The 16869-nt window shown below is 35.1% G+C and overlaps 1 protein-coding gene across 4 annotated transcripts in view; it reads left to right on the top strand.

Moving 5' to 3' along the window:
* The window catches only part of RBM33 (RNA binding motif protein 33), a 131415-nt gene extending 115064 nt beyond the window's left edge, over nucleotides 1–16351 (top strand). For all 4 annotated transcript variants that reach the window (XM_081343901.1, XM_081343900.1, XM_081343899.1 and 1 more), the window contains 2 exons: nucleotides 6803–6891; nucleotides 8586–16351. In XM_081343901.1, coding sequence (XP_081200027.1) covers nucleotides 6803–6891; nucleotides 8586–8634 — 138 coding nt within the window. In that variant the 3' untranslated portion in view covers nucleotides 8635–16351. The remainder of the gene's footprint in view (nucleotides 1–6802; nucleotides 6892–8585) is intronic.
* The last annotated feature ends 518 nt before the right edge of the window (nucleotides 16352–16869 follow it).

Genomic DNA, 16869 nt, shown 5'->3' with positions numbered 1-16869 from the left:
ACTTGCGTTTCTATTCTGTTTTTTATGGCACTGGTTTGGGTAGGTTGGACTGTTTTTTCCCTTTGTGTAAAGACAGATGCAAAAAACGAATTAAATAGTTCTGCTTTCTCCCTATTGCTTGTCACCTTCTTGCCACTTTCCCCCACTAATGGACCAATCATTTCCTTAACTTTTTTCTTGTTTTTTATATGTTGAAAGAAGCTTTTTTTGTTATTTTTGACTTTGGTCGCAAGACTTAGTTCATTTTGAGCCTTAGCTTTCCTCACTTCATCTTTGCAGGAACGGGCTATTTGCTGATATTCTGACTTAGTTATGTGCCCCTCTTTCCAATTCTTATACTTGTCGTTTTTATCTTTCAATTTATCAGAGAGTTCTTTATGCAGCCATGCTGGTTTCTTTTGAGAGCTGTTATTTTTCTTTGTTGGTATTGTACTAGACTGGGCCTTTATTATCTCACTTTTCAAAATTTCCCAAGCTTCTTGAGTTGTTTTCCCCTTTAGGATTCTCATCCATGGAATTCTTCCCATGGTCTCTCTAAGTTTATTGAAATTAGCTCTTTTAAAGTCCAAGACTCTAGTTTGGCTGTGTTCTATTGCTTGTGCCTCCAGAATCAGTAGGTTTGATTGCGTTTGTAAGTCAAGGACCAACTGTATTCTCAAACTTCCTTAAAAGTTTTTAATTGTTTTATTTTTTTTATAAATAAGTCTTTATTTACATTTCATGTTAAAAACACACACCATACACCAACAAAGACAAAAAAAACATATACAATATACAGAAAACGAAGAAATCAAAAAATTGGAAACCATTTCAAAAAAATCAAATTGTATCTACTTCTAAACTGACAATTATATTCCACTCACTAAATCTCTTATAACTATCCAACTCCAAAGCTTATTCATTAACAAAAACTATATCACTTCATTTTTGACCAACCTCCAAGCGACCCTCATTTCTTTAATCTTTTATCCATCCAAATATACCATTTATTCCATAATAGAAATGCTGGTGTCTCTTCTTTACCCTTCAACTTCTTGGTCAATGTGTGTGCTTCTGCACAATCAAGTATTCTCCTAATTATAGCTTCATCCGGCGGGGTATGATTCGCCTTCCAAAATTGCACATACCCCATCCTTGCCGCTGTTAAGATATGTAAAACTAAATACCATATTCCCCTCTTAATATTTCCAGGCCTGAAGCCAAGCAGATACGTCTCTGGTTTAAGATCAACTAAACTCCCTGTGATTTCCTCTATCCATTTTTGGATCCTCATCCAATATCTAACCACTTCCGGACATGTCCACCATAAGTGATAATACGTGCCAGTCCCTTTACCACACTTCCAACAATCGGCCGACAATCCGGGGAACATTTTGGAAAGTCTAGCCGGAGGGAGATGCCATCTATAAAGCATTTTGTATATGTTCTCCTTATATGACGTGGAAACCACCAGCCTTATATTAATCCACCAAATCTCTTCCCATTTCTCAAGTGTAAGTCCATAACCAAAAGTTTTTAATTGTTTTAGAAAGCGGACATCCTTAGTCTGGCCCGTTGAAGTTCCTTGGGCTACCTCTCCCCTCATATCTAGCCGGCAAGTTGGCTAGATCTTTTCTTTGAGCAGGAAGTTGAACTAGAAGACTTCCGAGGTCCCTTCCAACCCTATTATTCTATGTTCTAAAACATCTGGAGGGCAGGAGGTTGGGGAAGTAAGTTCTGGAATTTCATAAATCATTAGCTCCTGTTGACACCACAGAACGAGGACCACAAGTTGGAACAGGCATTGGCCAAAAATTAAAATTGTGGTGGCCTCCTTAATTATTTACAAAGAAAGGCTGCGATTTTAGCTTTGTGTCCTCAGTGAATTTTATAGATTGATATAGTTGATATAGATTGATAAAGAACTGATATAGTAGCTAAATACAGCTTCTTCTTCTTCTTCTTTTCCCGCTTTTAATTGGGTGTCACAGGAAGCTGGAGGCTAAAGCACTGGGAGCATTTTCTGCCATAGTTGAGAGAGAAGCACCTAACTTGGTTGTGAGAATCAGTTATTAGCAAGAGGGCTGAAGAAGGTTCAGGAAAGGGGAGACCACCAATTGACAGAGGAGAAAGTACTGCGTGCCGCTTCCATGGTCATTTTTCCTTCCTGTTGACCTAATTGGACTTTTAAGAATATAATTCCTCTCAGGCAGTAGAGGACATTCTTTCTGAATGATGACCAATTTATTCAGTGCAAAAGTTTGGGTTTTTGCATTTGTAAAAAGATATTGTTACTTAGTTTACCATTGTAAGTTGATTTTATAACATCTTCCATTAACCTGGTCCAAACTGAATGACCAAGGGACAACCTAGCAGATTTAAGAATATGCGTGGTAAATATGGAGCAGCAAATGATCACTAATTTCTCCAAACATTACCTTCATTAACAATTGAAAATTCCAAGTAGGACTTTTCATACAGTTGGGGTTGAATGCCACGTCTGCCCAATTTACAGTTCTGAAATGTTAAAAATGCCAAATGTAAAATTACAAGAAATGTAACTTAGTTTTTCAATTTAAAATAAAATTTAAAAATTTATCTTGTCTTTTATAGCAATATCAAATTGCAGAAGTTTTCATTTTTTAAAAAAGAAACTGGTAAACCAATTCCATTGAATTCTTTTAAAATTTATATAAGGAAAGTTAGATAATCACTAGGCCTGAGCTGATAAACTAATGTGCGAGTTGTTAAAAATTAGAAACACAGTCCAGTTAATTGGATGGTGTGTCATTCTAAAAGAACACCTTTCTGAAACTTCAAATATATTCAGCTGAAATCTCAGTATGTTAGCACTATTACTTAGGATGTTTAAGTGAAAAGCACCTTGGTTCATACCCATTTGCATTTAATTTGTATTTTTGTACTTTAAATAGGGTTCTGAGTCAAATTAACAGGCAGTATTTTCCATGATTCTGATTTACATGGATATATATGAACAATGATTTTGAGATAGAAAATTGTTGTTGATATCTAAGTTCATAAACTATTTATCTATCGTGTACAAAATATTAAGATAGAAAAAAAAACTTCCTATTAGTGAAAAATATAACATGTAAATAAACTTAACTTTGGGAACCAATTGTCATGGCACCCATAATGGAAACTATTATATCTCTGGGCTGCTTGACAAAGTAGAGTCAGGTTCTCCGCCAACATCAGAAAAATCTATTAGAGCTATTTGTAAAGATCTCCAGAGATCATATTCTGATTTGTGCAGAAGTGCTGAATATTGTTTGGTCCCTCTGCAATATGAACTGCTCCAAAACAGACATTCTTCTCAATGATGTGCAAGATACCCTTTCATCAAGAGCTCATAGCTTTATCAAATACAGCCTTTTAGACATGATGTAACCCAACATATAGTTTAATTCTATGAATAGATCTTTTTGATTCCATAGTGTTGTCCCAATTGAAGCTGCAATTTGCAATATAAGAAAGTTGTCAAAATACACATTATGAACCACAGAGGCATTTGGACAAAACATTGAACTGTAATTTAATTTGGGTTCATGTACTTCCTTCTCTGCTTCTTGATTGGTCATTTAATGATGATTGGAAGGGTTTTGAATTTTTTTCTAAGTAGTCACAGTTTTTCATTATAATCTTGTCTGTGTAAGCCAACTTTAAATTGTAACTTATAGCTGTGAACTTTGGAGATAAAAGTTAGATTTAGAACTCATTAAAAGTTTTAGTTATTCAAAAGCAATGGTGGCTATAAATCAGAAGTATACACTTTTGATCTTTTTGTGACCATCAAGGAGAAAAGAAAGAAAGCATCCAGGCTCTTGTACACATTAGTCATTATGATTAGCAGAGCATCTGAAAAAGAAATTATTTTGTCTGTTTACATACAACTTTAGAACATCTTTTAAAGACAGCTTTTACTGAACAAATTAGCTGTTTTGAACTTTTGAAACCACAAATCTACACAAATGCAAGAAATTCACTTTCTGTGGATTCACTGTTTCTCTTCCATTATTCAATAGTAGATTCCGATACAATTTCATTACATTCCCATGACATGAAAACTGTAGTGATATTTCACAAATCTTCCAATAGATCATTCACCCACAAAGGTGTTGCATACCGTCTTGTGCCTTAATGACACAAATCTGCAGTTACTGGATGAGTAAAATGTTTGCAACTAGTATTAGGATGGAAGCATATTCAGTATGTTTATTCTGAATGGTATTATGTTCATGGTATTATGTTCAATCCTACTGTTAAAAAGTTAATGAAAGTTGAAGTTTCGTTAGCCTCGTGTTCCTATTTATTCTGTTAATGCACAGTGATTCATAACTTTGTTCTAAAATAAGTTTTGTGCAGAATTGTTTTCTAATTCTATAAATCCCAAGGAAAACTTAAGATATTTATGTATGGAAAGATTTGTGTAATGTTTTTCTCCTGTTATTTTATGAGCCAAAGTTTACTTCTTCAATAACCAAGTACTGTAATAAAATCATTCTGTTTTGGCAACTTTTCCTCTATGTTGATCTTCATTTAAAGATGGCAATCTAAACAAGCATATTAAGAATTTGCAGTGCTAGTTTGGTTGTTATCTAATATAGGTAGTCTTTGACTTATGACCATAATGGGGACCAGAATTTCTGTTGCTAAACAAATTGGTTGCTAAGTGAGTTGTGACTGGTTTTACAGCCTTTTATTCCCTCATGATTGTTAAGAAAATCACGCAATTAAGTGAATCAGGCTGTCATTAGGCAAATCTGGATTTGCCCATTGACTTTGCTTCTTAGAAGTCATGTGGGAAATGTTGTAAATACATGCCTGTTGCCTCATAATCGTGGGGATACTGTGATGGTCGTAAGTGCGAGGACTGATCAGAAATCACTTTTTTCAATATCTTTGTTATTTTGAGCGATACTAAATGAATGATTATAAGTCAAGGCCTATCCATTTGGTCTCTCTGAATTCAGAGTAAAGAAATAGAAGCGTTAACAATTTGGGGTTCATTTAAGACAGCCATTCCTGAGATGCTATTCAGATGGGCTGTGAACGCGGCTTCTGAAATTCCAAGCTTGCATGGCTGAATGTCACACTTAGAAACTTAGAGACTTGCAATTCCAGTGAAGCTGAAAGACTGGAGGCTGCTAATTTAGCAGATCAATGTCTTAAAGGAGGAGTCCCCACCCCCCAGTCTGTGAACCGGTACCAGGCGACAGCATCCGGTCCACGCAAACAAGCAAAGCCTCATCTGCAGTATGCACATGAAGCCACGCCCCCTCCAGGAAAACCTCTCTTCGTGTAACCGGTCCTTGGTGCCCAAAAGAATGGGGACCTGCCTTAAAATACATGCTAACTATCCCACCAGGTTTTTTTATGGTATTGGACTGGATCATACTTATAAAAAAATCTCAAAAGAAATTAGTATTTAGCAAGTTAGTCAGGACTAGTAGAAATCCTGTTGGCTTCATCTAAATATGACAAATATGTATCCAACCTTTTGTATTCCTAGGAATGTTGATTAGGAAATGAGTGTATGGAATAATGGATTCAACATCTCATAAACATACAGTACTAAATGCTAATGCAAACAGTAACTGATTTCTTAATTTAGTCTATTTAAACTAGAGATTATATGAACTGGAAAGTTATCAGATAAAAACAGGTACATTTCACCATGCATGCTGGCAGAATTTAGGCAATAGTATTTTATTTCTTTATTAAACAAAGGGATAGATGACAAAATACTGACTTAGAGGATTCGTAATCAAGTTAATTATAGGATTCTCTATTACTTTTCGACTCATTTTGGAGAATAAAAGGTTCTTTTTTTCCTCCCCACTCATTCTTTACCTGAAAGTGATAAATAGTGTTCTTTATATGCTTAACATTTATTTTAATTAGCCATTTACAGAATGTATTAAATTTGAAACCTTGCTTTTCACTTTAGTACTGTAACTTCTTTGCATCTGTGAAGAAAACAATCCATTTGGGGGACTCTAAAAGTATCCTAATTCTTGCATCCGTTCATCATAAAATACATAAATCCTTAAAATTAAATCCAAAGAGCATTACTTCCAAGTTACCTTAACAAATGACTCTAGAATGTTGGATAAACATTCAGTAAACATGCCATAAACATTAGCATGCTGTGGGAAGCTGTTGGCTGTGTGAATGAAGAAACCCAGTTCTGAATGTGCAGATTTTGCAAATTATTTAGAAGGTTTTTTAGCCATTTCCTGCATGAAAAACAGAGGAGAGGAGCAGCTGTTGTTCAAATTACGAATTCAACTTTCATTTGTCGTTTGAAAGAATTTGAGAATAATTTGCAAGTTTTTCAAGTTGCTTGTTAGGCCTATTTTGAATGTTTTCAGCCTTGTTTCACATGTTCCTTTGTGATATTTGCAGCAGCTTCTTCAAAGATCTCAATAACACCTTCCTAGTCTTCTCCGGGAGCTCTGTAACAAAAATACATCCTCAGAATGAATTTTAATATTTTAAGGCCATCTTAAAAGTTGCTGTAATGATGAATTTGTAGTGATCATTTAACATGATAAATATCTAGTTTTACTGTTCATTTAGTAGAGAAAATATTAGAGGATGCTGGAATTCCTCATAGTGGCTAAGCGAGTACATGGACATAAGATTCTGTATTCAGATGGATTGATTTGCAAGTTAAGTACTAGCTTTGTGGCTTACACTTGAACTCATCTTTTTGCAACAGCTATTGAGAGGAAATTAACTCCCAATTCTGATGTTCCTTAAAAAGCATTTTTGTCTTTTCCTTTTTTGTCTTCTATAGAGTTTACAGATGTTGCCTCAACAACGAAAGGCCATTGCAAAATTTAAAGAGCCCGCTGATGCTTTAAAATTTCAGCAGAAGTTTCACAGGTAAGTATTATGCATTGGTTTTATCTGATATAAATTATTTTTGTCTTCCTCAAGATTTTTCAATGTTAGATAAATTGTTTTACAATCCCATTATCTCCAACCAATCTGGTAAAAAAGACAAGTTGTTGCTGCTTAAGACAGCATTAGGGAAAAATTAAATTTAATAATTTAATAATAAATACTAAAATATTAAAAACTTAATTTTTTCCCCAAGCCATTTTATAAAGACCTATTATCTTGAGATTGAAGAACTGTTTAATTTAGAGCTGATTTATCATAGTGATGATCATCCTGAAAGTAAGCCTTGTGTTCATGTGTTCAGACCATGTGTTTCTCTATGTCTCAGTACACTTTTTTCCCAAGTGATACCTGTCTTTAAGCTACAGTTTTCCATGGTGTCAGGAATAACTGTCATTTTATGTGCAATGTACAAATCAGGATTTCAAATTATTTTATTTTATTTTATTTTATTGAACTTATATACCGCCCTTCTCCCATAGGACTCAGGGCGGTTCACAAGGCAATTAAAAATAACACTACAATACAAAAAAGTTAATAACAACTAAAATAATTAAATTATCCTTGAGTAAAATATAAAACCCATGTAACTCTAATTAAAACCCAATTACAATAAATTATGTTTCATGTTAGGGGTCTCCAAACTTGGCAAGTTTAAGACTTCAGTTCAGCTATGGAATTCTGAGAAATGAAGCCCACAAGTCTTAAAGTTGCTACGCTGGCTGAGAAATTCTAGAAGTTGAAGTTCACAAATCTTAAGTTACAAAATTTGGAGACTCCTGTTTTGTGTCATGATTTGGAAGCAGAATGTCAAGTAGATTCAGATTCAGGATGATCATCGCTATGATAAATCAGCTCTAAAATAACAGTTCTCCAAACTCAAGATAATAGGTCTTTATAAAATGGTTGAAAAAAGTTAAGTTCTTAATATTTTAGTATTTATTATTAAATTCAATTTTTCCCTAATGCTTCTCTTAAGCAGCAACAACTTGTCTTTTTTACCAGATTGGTTGGAGATCTTGGGATTGTAATACAGTTTGTCTCAGTGAAAAAGTTGAGTGTTTGACTAAACTGGGCCCAGCATATCTGAAGAACTGTCTTGCTCCAATGGGACTGGCCTGTCCTACATATTCTGGAAGAAGAGGCCTACTGCAGATTCTGACAGCCAAAGAAGTTTGGTTGATGGGCTGTTGGAGAAGAGCCTTTTCCACTGTGAAACATCATGTCACCAGAGATGAGGTCTACCCATCCCATTTTTCTTCTCTTCTAGAAGGGCCTTAATATCTGACTGGTGGTTTCCATGGAGACACCTTAGGGTGGAGGTGACTGCAATGATAAAAAAGCCACCAGCCCTGCCCTTTGTGAGCCCTCAGGGTTTTTACACTATTTAATTTTTGTAATTTAACTATTCTTACATTTATAATTGCTTTTAAATTTCTATTTTATTTATTTTTTTGCATTATAAGCTGCCCAGACTTGACATAGGCAGCATATTAATTAATCAATCAATTTGACAGTGAAACAACCCAGTCTTGATTGAAGAATACTGGCTTAGAAAACTTGGCTACATCTGAACCATGCCTAAAATGGGGAGAAAGTGTGCAACTAAGTAAGTTCCTTTCTCCATTCAAAAAATGCATCTGCCTTAAATCATTATGCATTCATCTTTTTTCCAGGCACATGATAGATCTCTCCCATATCAACGTGGCCCTGGTAGTGGAGTGACCACTGCACATAAGTTATCCTAAAATACAGCAGGTTATGGAGGAAGTCAGAAGGGTAGAATCTCCCTGTAATTTCTGGTGCCAGCTTTGCAGACTTCTTCTGAAACTTCAAAATTACTCTATGACAGCTGCTGACAATAACAACCTTGCTACAATTAGAAGTTGGATTACAAGAGTGAAAACTATCTGTATGGAACGTACAGAGCCACAGATCTCATGTGTGAATAGTATACGTGGATGTTTTTAGACGATATACTGTGATCACAATGTCTTGGATCAAAAGAACTTTGACTCTTGAAAATAATTTTTGTAATTTTTTTTCTCAGAAAAGAATATTTGATAATGGTTGCCCTTATCTTCAGTGTGGGATGTTGAAATCAGAATACACCCATAATCTACTCTTTGTAGCTAAGCATACAGATGCCTATAATATAGAATAAAAGTTGAGCTTTATAGTTTAATGGGGGTTTTTTTTGCCACGAGGCTCTGACTTGTTCTTGAAAGATCTTATTCCTCATAAAGTTAATGTAGTTGTTGCCCATAAAGTCCCTCTCAGTATTCCTAACATTTCTTACTAACCCTATTTTGGACAAATTGTCCCACCAGTTGATGTCCTTACCTAAGAAGGATGCTTGTATTCCAGGTTCCAAAATCTTGGAATGACATGTCTTTTAGCCTTCTCTTGTGCTTTCTTACTGGGCTTGAATGGCCAGGAACTATCTGGAGGCTGCTGGTGATGAGAAAGCTTATATATATTCAGGACAAGGAGATTCATTTTGCTTAGGCTTTTGGGGAAGTGAGTTATTGGAGTTATAATCAGTTTTTATTTCTGCGTAGTAATTGGCAGTAATGCTTGATAACAGTAGAGTCTGCCAAATCGTTCTCTAGTGCTATTCCCACGCCACCTGGTGAATTATGAAGACATTTCCTCTGAAATGTGGTCTCTTACGAAAATATGTGCAGATTTTAGGCAAGTTCTGTTTTTGTACTAAATAAATGCTCTCCTTCAAAGAAAGACGCTTGTGACGCTATTCCCTGCTTCCTTTGAACTGTGAGAAGAGAGAAATCCTTTTGCTACTCTTAGAAATCTATTCAATGTGTTTACATATTTCAGGCCAATAAACATAGAGCAAATAAGGATTATAAGTTATTTTGAGCATATAGAAAAATAGTTAAGGAATGTTCTTTCAGGACTGAAGGCTATGTGACACTGAGAAGTAGTGATGTTCCTACCTATTCAGAATCATATTCTGCCAAAAAACGGTTTTTAAAACTGTTCATGGTTAAGGAGAACATGTGGGAATCAGCAATAAAGATATGAAAACATATACATCTTTTAAAGACAAAGCTGTTTTTCCCCACTGGTAATAATCACAGCTATAGCATCTTTGGTATAGTGTAAGGTGTGGAGATACGTTAGACATTTTAATGACTAGTTAATAAAAACCATCTTCATCTTTGTGAAGTATACCTTGAATTCTACTATACCAAAGAGGTCTTTATTATTTACAGCTCTTAGTTTGTGTTTGTTAAGAAAAGTGGGATTTTAGTTGAGGGTGCAATTTAGGCTAGCTTTTCTGTGCTTAGAATTGTATTAAAAACACAGCAGTCCCTCAGAGTCAAGAGAGAGAGAGATCATCCCAGGACATGATATAATCTTTCCACAAAACAAAGGTTGATATTTAGGATTTAAAATTTAAAGTAATTTTTTTAAAAAAAATGTCTTCACCATGTAGCTCAGGTACAGCTTGTCCAATACAAACAAGCATGCATTGGTTTGGCAGGTTTAAATGCAACAATGCCTGCCAGAAAAGCGGGTTTTATAATGCCCAACCTCTACATCACATTTGAGGTTCGAGAAAACTTTTATTTCTTACAAAAGTTTTATTTCTCAAGAGGTCTTTGATTAGGCTGGATGCAGTTTAGGGTATTTTGAGGACTGAGAGTGTTAATTAACGCTTTTAGGCTTGCAACTTCTCTATGTGGGGAACCTTCTGTGGTGTAGCATTTAAAATAATGGTGTGGACTTTTGTGTGCTTTGGTGAGTGTCTAGTGGGCACCATCTTGCTAGAGGGGGTTCTCTAGGATAAGGGAAAGAGGAAGAAGAAGAATTGTGATTTTTTTTCCCTCTCTATCTCTCTTTGTATTTAAGCAGAAGGGCACCAAATCTTTCTTTTGAATTGTTTATAGATACTGCAAATATCTCGACTGATTAATACTAAATTAGAACTGAGTTTGACATGATCACAGTAACATTGGTCCCTGATTTTGAGATGCCTTCCACAAAAGCAAATCACAATAAAAATAGCAGAGCCTGTTCTTTCCACACTGCTTCCTGAACTATCTCCACATCTTTGATAGAAGATCTGTTGCAACCATTATCTTGTTCTTTCTTTATCATGTGTTATTTTAAAGATGCAAAATGCAGCCATTGCATTTAATGTATCGTGTAAAATATGAGACTTTGAAAAAAAATAAATGAAGCTGTTCCCATTTGAATAATTTAGTTACACAAAAGCTTATTTGGTGGGCTGGGGAGGAAGGCAGTTGTGTTGTTTGAGTTGAATGGAAATGGTTCCATGTTGCTGTTATTACTATTATTATTGGTGTAACTTCTGTTTTTTTTATAAAGATGCCAGTTAAGTCAATACATGTATCTTGACCTGTGTATTATTTGTTCTGAAACTTCGAAAGCATACATTTGGTATAGATGTTTAGCCAAGTGACCACTGTATGTGGAAACTTTTTTCTCTTATAGAGATCATTTTCATTTAATTTGGCAACATTTTCTAGGTCACTTTAGTTTTGTTTTTTTTACCCATGCCGATGAGTAAGTGTAGTCAAGTGTGATGCTGAATATTAATAATTTTATAGTTCAAAGCTAAATGGCCACTATCATATTCATTAATTCATGCAGTTTTAACATTTATTTTGGACAAGGTTGGATAATTTTAATTTCATAAGAAATTAAAGATAATCCTGTAATGATGTTTTTGTCCAGGTTAAAATGGGGATGATTTTCTCTCTGTATAGCTGTCATGAGAAGATTACAGAATATCTTCTCTATATAACTATATGTGTTTTACACTTCTTCAAATTTTCAAAAGTTGTTCTGAAATGTTGGGTCATGAAGGAGGGATGTTCAGCAGTAATCAGATTGATAATTATTACAAATAAATAAATTTCTAGGGCTAGGACCCTAAAACATAGCTAGACTGTATAGAGATGGATGCACCAACTATTTGTAGTTTGTATCAAACTAGGTTGTTTGAACAATTTGAACCACTGTTGACCAAGTATTGTCCTTTAGTAGATAGCAGCCTCTTAAGTGCTGGTATGAATTATGTGGCAAGAATATAGACTTTTGTTGAAGAGACCTAATATGAGTTACATAATGACAAAGCCTTGTATATCAATTCGTTTGTTTATTTTATCTTATTTTTATTTATTTATTTATTTATTTATTTATTTATTTATTTATTTTATTTTATACTTCATGTTTCTGGATCACCCATCTCCCTGAAAGAGTGAGTTTAGAGTGAGTAGATCAGCTTTGCAGGAAAATGCCAGCATAAGATGACATTTCCCCTTCATTCTTCTATGGTTTCTTGTTTTTCCAAAGGTGGCCCAAATGGTGAAACTACAGGATTGCTGTACTTCTTGTCAGCAACTGACTTTAAATGGTACAGTAGATATTTCATTACCAAGAGGGCTCAACACCCTGAACATAGTAATCACAGAAGAAATGAAAACACAATGTTACCTTTGACACCTTTCAAAAAATAAGAACTGATAATAAAAACTCTCCATAGTTGATCCAAAGGAATTTTGGCAAGCTGTTATTTCTGTAGAAACATTTACTTGAACTAGGAGGTCAACTTAATTACACCATCTCAGAGATACCTCTTAGATGTTAGTTTACTTAATTCTATTTATTTGATATAGTCCTGTTTCATTTTTCATGATTTTATTCATGAACTGTATATCTTTATTTGGTGGCACTTATTAGATCTTTTTATGGGCATTCTTTAATATTAGGGAAACTAATATGATACGCTTCTTATCCGCAACTTCCCAGTGTAGGTTTTTAATATCACAGGCATTATCTTTTCACTAACTAGGTTGTCAGTACAATATACAAATGGATGGGGTTCTTCTTTTCTTTTTGATTGCCTTTCTCACTGTCTTTTGAGCTTTATTTTGCAGCAGCCATTTTGGACAAAAAGAAGGGTTGGAGAATTCTTTTAACTGGCATCCAAGATAGTGCAGTTGGCTTTTAAAGCCATAGCATACCTCTGAGTAGCATGGCTGAGGTGTATCTGAATTAAGGTCACCACGAAATAGCAAAGATCCATACTCTTTACCAAAGCATTGCATTTGTAAAATATTGCAAACTTATTTTAAATCCTAAGGATTTTGTGTAAGGTTCTTGTAACCTATTTATTTATTATATATATATATATATATTTAATAACTTATTACTGGTATGGGCCTTGGGCTCTAATGTTCAGAACGTTGATTCATATTGGATCTCATGTATGCCATCATTTGGTATAAATCTGGTTGGGAAGGATCATTTTTTAATTCTGATATTCAAAGGATATATTCCAGTTTCCATATTCATCTTGGATAGTGCTGCTCCTATATTATGTGAAATCTTTGGTTGAGAATGTCAAAAAAAATAATAATGATAAAACTCAGTGTTGCTTTTTTGACGATGGTTTAAAAACATTTCTCTCCAAAAGAAGACAATGTGTTAAACTTTCCTCATGGGAGAAAGTTCTTAATGAAAAATCTTTAATGCACTCTGGCAAACTGGTAAGCAGGATCCCCAAAGCCAGTAATATTAACTAAATAATCCGGCTGAATGCTATTGGTTGTTTTTTTTTTTGTAATTTAGTAATACAGAAAATGTGTTGATTAATTGAAATTATTGTTAGAATAAAATTGTACAGTTGATCTGCTTGACTTAGATGCATAATGTTGGTCTGTTCTGTAAAGCATGTTTGTTTCCTCTCCCATTTTATGTATCTGAAAATGAAGATTTATTTTTATGTAACTGCATTGTTTTCCTTTCAGATACAGGGAAAGGAATGCATTCCTGACTTTTCCAGAGCTTAACTTTGAATCAATATTTTTTTAAACAGGTGGAACTACTGCATCAGACTCATTTCTTACAGGAGATCTTCAGGTTTTCATATCTTATTCAGACTGATCTCTCTGTCTCTCTCTCTCTCTCTGTCTCTCTTTTTGTCTCTCTCCTCTCTCTCTCTCTCTGTCCTCTCTCTCTCTCTGTCCTTTCTCTGTCCTCTCTCTCTGTCCCCTCCCTCTCTCTCTCTCTCTCTCTCTCTCTCTCTCTCTCTCTCTCTCTCTCTCTCTCTCTCCCTCTCTCTCTCTCTCTCTCTCTCTCTCTCTCTCTCTCTCTCTCCCTCTCTGTCTCTCTCTCTCTCTCTCTCTCTGTCTCTGTCTCTCTGCCCCAAACTATTATAAAGGATAATCAAGCAACCCAGTTTGCTAAGATTCCTAAGAGTAGAACTGTGGCTCTTTCAGGCCCCAATATTCTTCTACCAAGGACTCAATTCTTTCTTTTCTCATTCTTCATTATGATAACTCTCTCTATTTTTATTTTCCCTTTGTAGCTTGTCTCTCTCTCTCCCTTCCTCCCCCTCTTTCTCTCTCTCTCTCTCTCTCTCTCTCTCTCTCTCTCTCTCTCTCTCTCTCTCTCTCTCTCTCTCTCTCTCTTTCTTTCTTTCTTTTGTTTTTTTTTGGAGAAAAATACCTGATGAGTAAAGCTGAATTATCTGTTGAGTACTTATTGAGCTAAGGGAATTATTTAGGAACTTGGATCATAATTTTTTGTATGTGACTGGCATAGCATAAAGTAGGAATATATCCCAGGATGTCTAGGCTTTGCCTAGTTTGCTGTGGAATTGGGACTATTTGGAGAGTGCAGTTTCAGAATTGTAAGAAGGAAAATGTGCACATTGAGCATTTGCAAACTCATTTCTTGGTCCTTAAGACCCTTTAGTGTTTCACTTTGTGGCATAAAGATTTTTGCATTCAAGTAAATTATTTTTATTACACTATAGCAAGCAGTGCTATTATCTTCTCAGAGGCACTAACCATACCTCAAAATATCTGCAAGAGTTCCACTCCTGAATTCTATTCTTTCAGCAAATCATAAAGTGATAATTAGAAGGATTAGTGGTTTATGTCTAGCATCCAGTCTAGATATGTTGGGGTTATAACATTTGAGAATTGTAATTCTGACATATCTAGAAGATATCAGTTGAGAAAGGCTGTTCTTAGAGATCCATCTTTTTACAACAAACTCTGACATAGAATCCATCAAATTATGTGACTGCTGTCTTTAACATCAGTGGCCAGCAAGTTAGGTGATTCCAGAATAACAGAGTTAGAAGGAACTCTAGAGGTCTTCTAGTCTAACCTCCTCGAGCAGGAGACCCTATGCCATTTCCGACAAATGGCTGTCCAATCTTTTCTTTAAAATCTGCACTGGTGGAGCAGCCACAACTCCTGGAGGCAAGTTGTTCCACTGATTAATTGTTCTGTCAGGAAATTTCTCCTTTTGATTCACTCCTTGATTAGTTTCCATTCATTTCCTTCTTGTTAATTTTTCCTTTAGAAATTCATTGGCTAGTTTCATTAATGGACCACTATATACTAATGTAGGCGTGTACAAATTTCATCCAATTTAGACCATCCCTGAGAATTCCAGAATATTCTCTCCCACCAGACCATACCGCACATCTGGACTATAATGTTCCTGTTTCTTTTGGAACATAATGGTTGAAACCCCTTGAACAACTTCTGGTGAAGTAGATATATGTCTGAAAGCCAATGGACTGCTCCCAGGATTGGTATGGTTTAATGGGAAACAGCATTCTGTATTCTCTGGAATCTTCCAGATAATAAATTTTTCATATACCTAAGCTAAAAATGTTTCTCCCTTCCTGATGTATGGACTTGTAGCTTCTTAGCCAACACTGATAATTTTTCCTTTACAGGTTTTTCTCCTTTTTTAGGAACGATTTATATTTCGGACAACTGGACAATCTATTTAATAATAGTTTGTTTATGTGTTTTTCTCCTCTCTAAAGGAAAGTGGTACCAGTGACCTGTTCCAGCCGAACCCCATATTACCAATCTTTTTTCCTTTTTGCAGGCTCTTCTAGTTTTCTTTGAGTGGTAGTAATAACTTGGTAGTACTTTTCATGTAGTAGTAGTGTCAGACTTGTGAAACCTTGATTACTGTTACTGGGTGTGATCCTTCCTAACCTGTAGTGTTGTGAAATACTGGATATGCCTATATATAACCAGAAATGGTGTTCCAATGTGTTCTGTTTTAATCTGGACTGTGATATGTTTGCTGGGACAAATGCAGTAAGATCTGTCTTGCTATTGACTCAGTGGGGGTAGGGGTGTAGGGGGGAAGTGATTATGACCTCATGTTTTGGCAGCATTCGCTACCCAAATGACTCTAAAACTCATGTTGTCAGATATAATCTTTGTGGATTTTTATGCCATTTCTTTTCTTACTTTGGAACAATTATCTACAGAGTTTGTTGTTATACTGTACAAACTGCTTTGCAAATCTGTGATTCGTGATTGCCTTGTTTATAAACTGATTTCAGTTAACTGTTTTTCAACATACCCGCTGTAATTGAAATATGTAAATAAAAAGGGTTTCTTTTTAATCTCGTGTTGTGGATTTTGTTGAAAACTTTCTCAAGTGTGTTTGTTTTGTCCTGATGTAAATATAAGTATATCAAAGCTGTTCTAGTATATTCCTAAAGCGCTGAGTTCCAAGTTAAAACTATGAGAATACATTTTAAGCAAAGCAAATTAATTTTGTCTGAACTAAGATATTTTGTCCCTAGCCTCCCATCTGCTTTATTTAGAAAATGATACTCTCAGCTGAAGTACTCAAGATAAATTACAGGTAATCCTCCATTTACAATTATTAATTTAATGACCAGAGTGATCAGCACTGAAAAAAAGTGATTTATGACTATTTTTCCCACGACTGTTGCAGCATCCCTCTGTTCATGTGATCAAAATTTGGATGCTTCATGTCCCAGGGTCAGGTGATCACCTTTTGCAATCTTCTGACAAAAAAAGTCAGTGGGCAAGCCAGATTCACTTAACGACCATGTTACTAGCTCAAAACTGTAGTGATTCACTTAACAACTGTGGCAAGAAAGATTATAAAATG

This window comes from Vipera berus, assembly GCF_964194415.1.
Source record: "Vipera berus genome assembly, chromosome: Z".
NCBI lineage: Eukaryota > Metazoa > Chordata > Lepidosauria > Squamata > Viperidae > Vipera > Vipera berus.
Note: the sequence above shows the minus strand (reverse complement) of the source record. Positions and strands in the feature narration are given on the sequence as shown.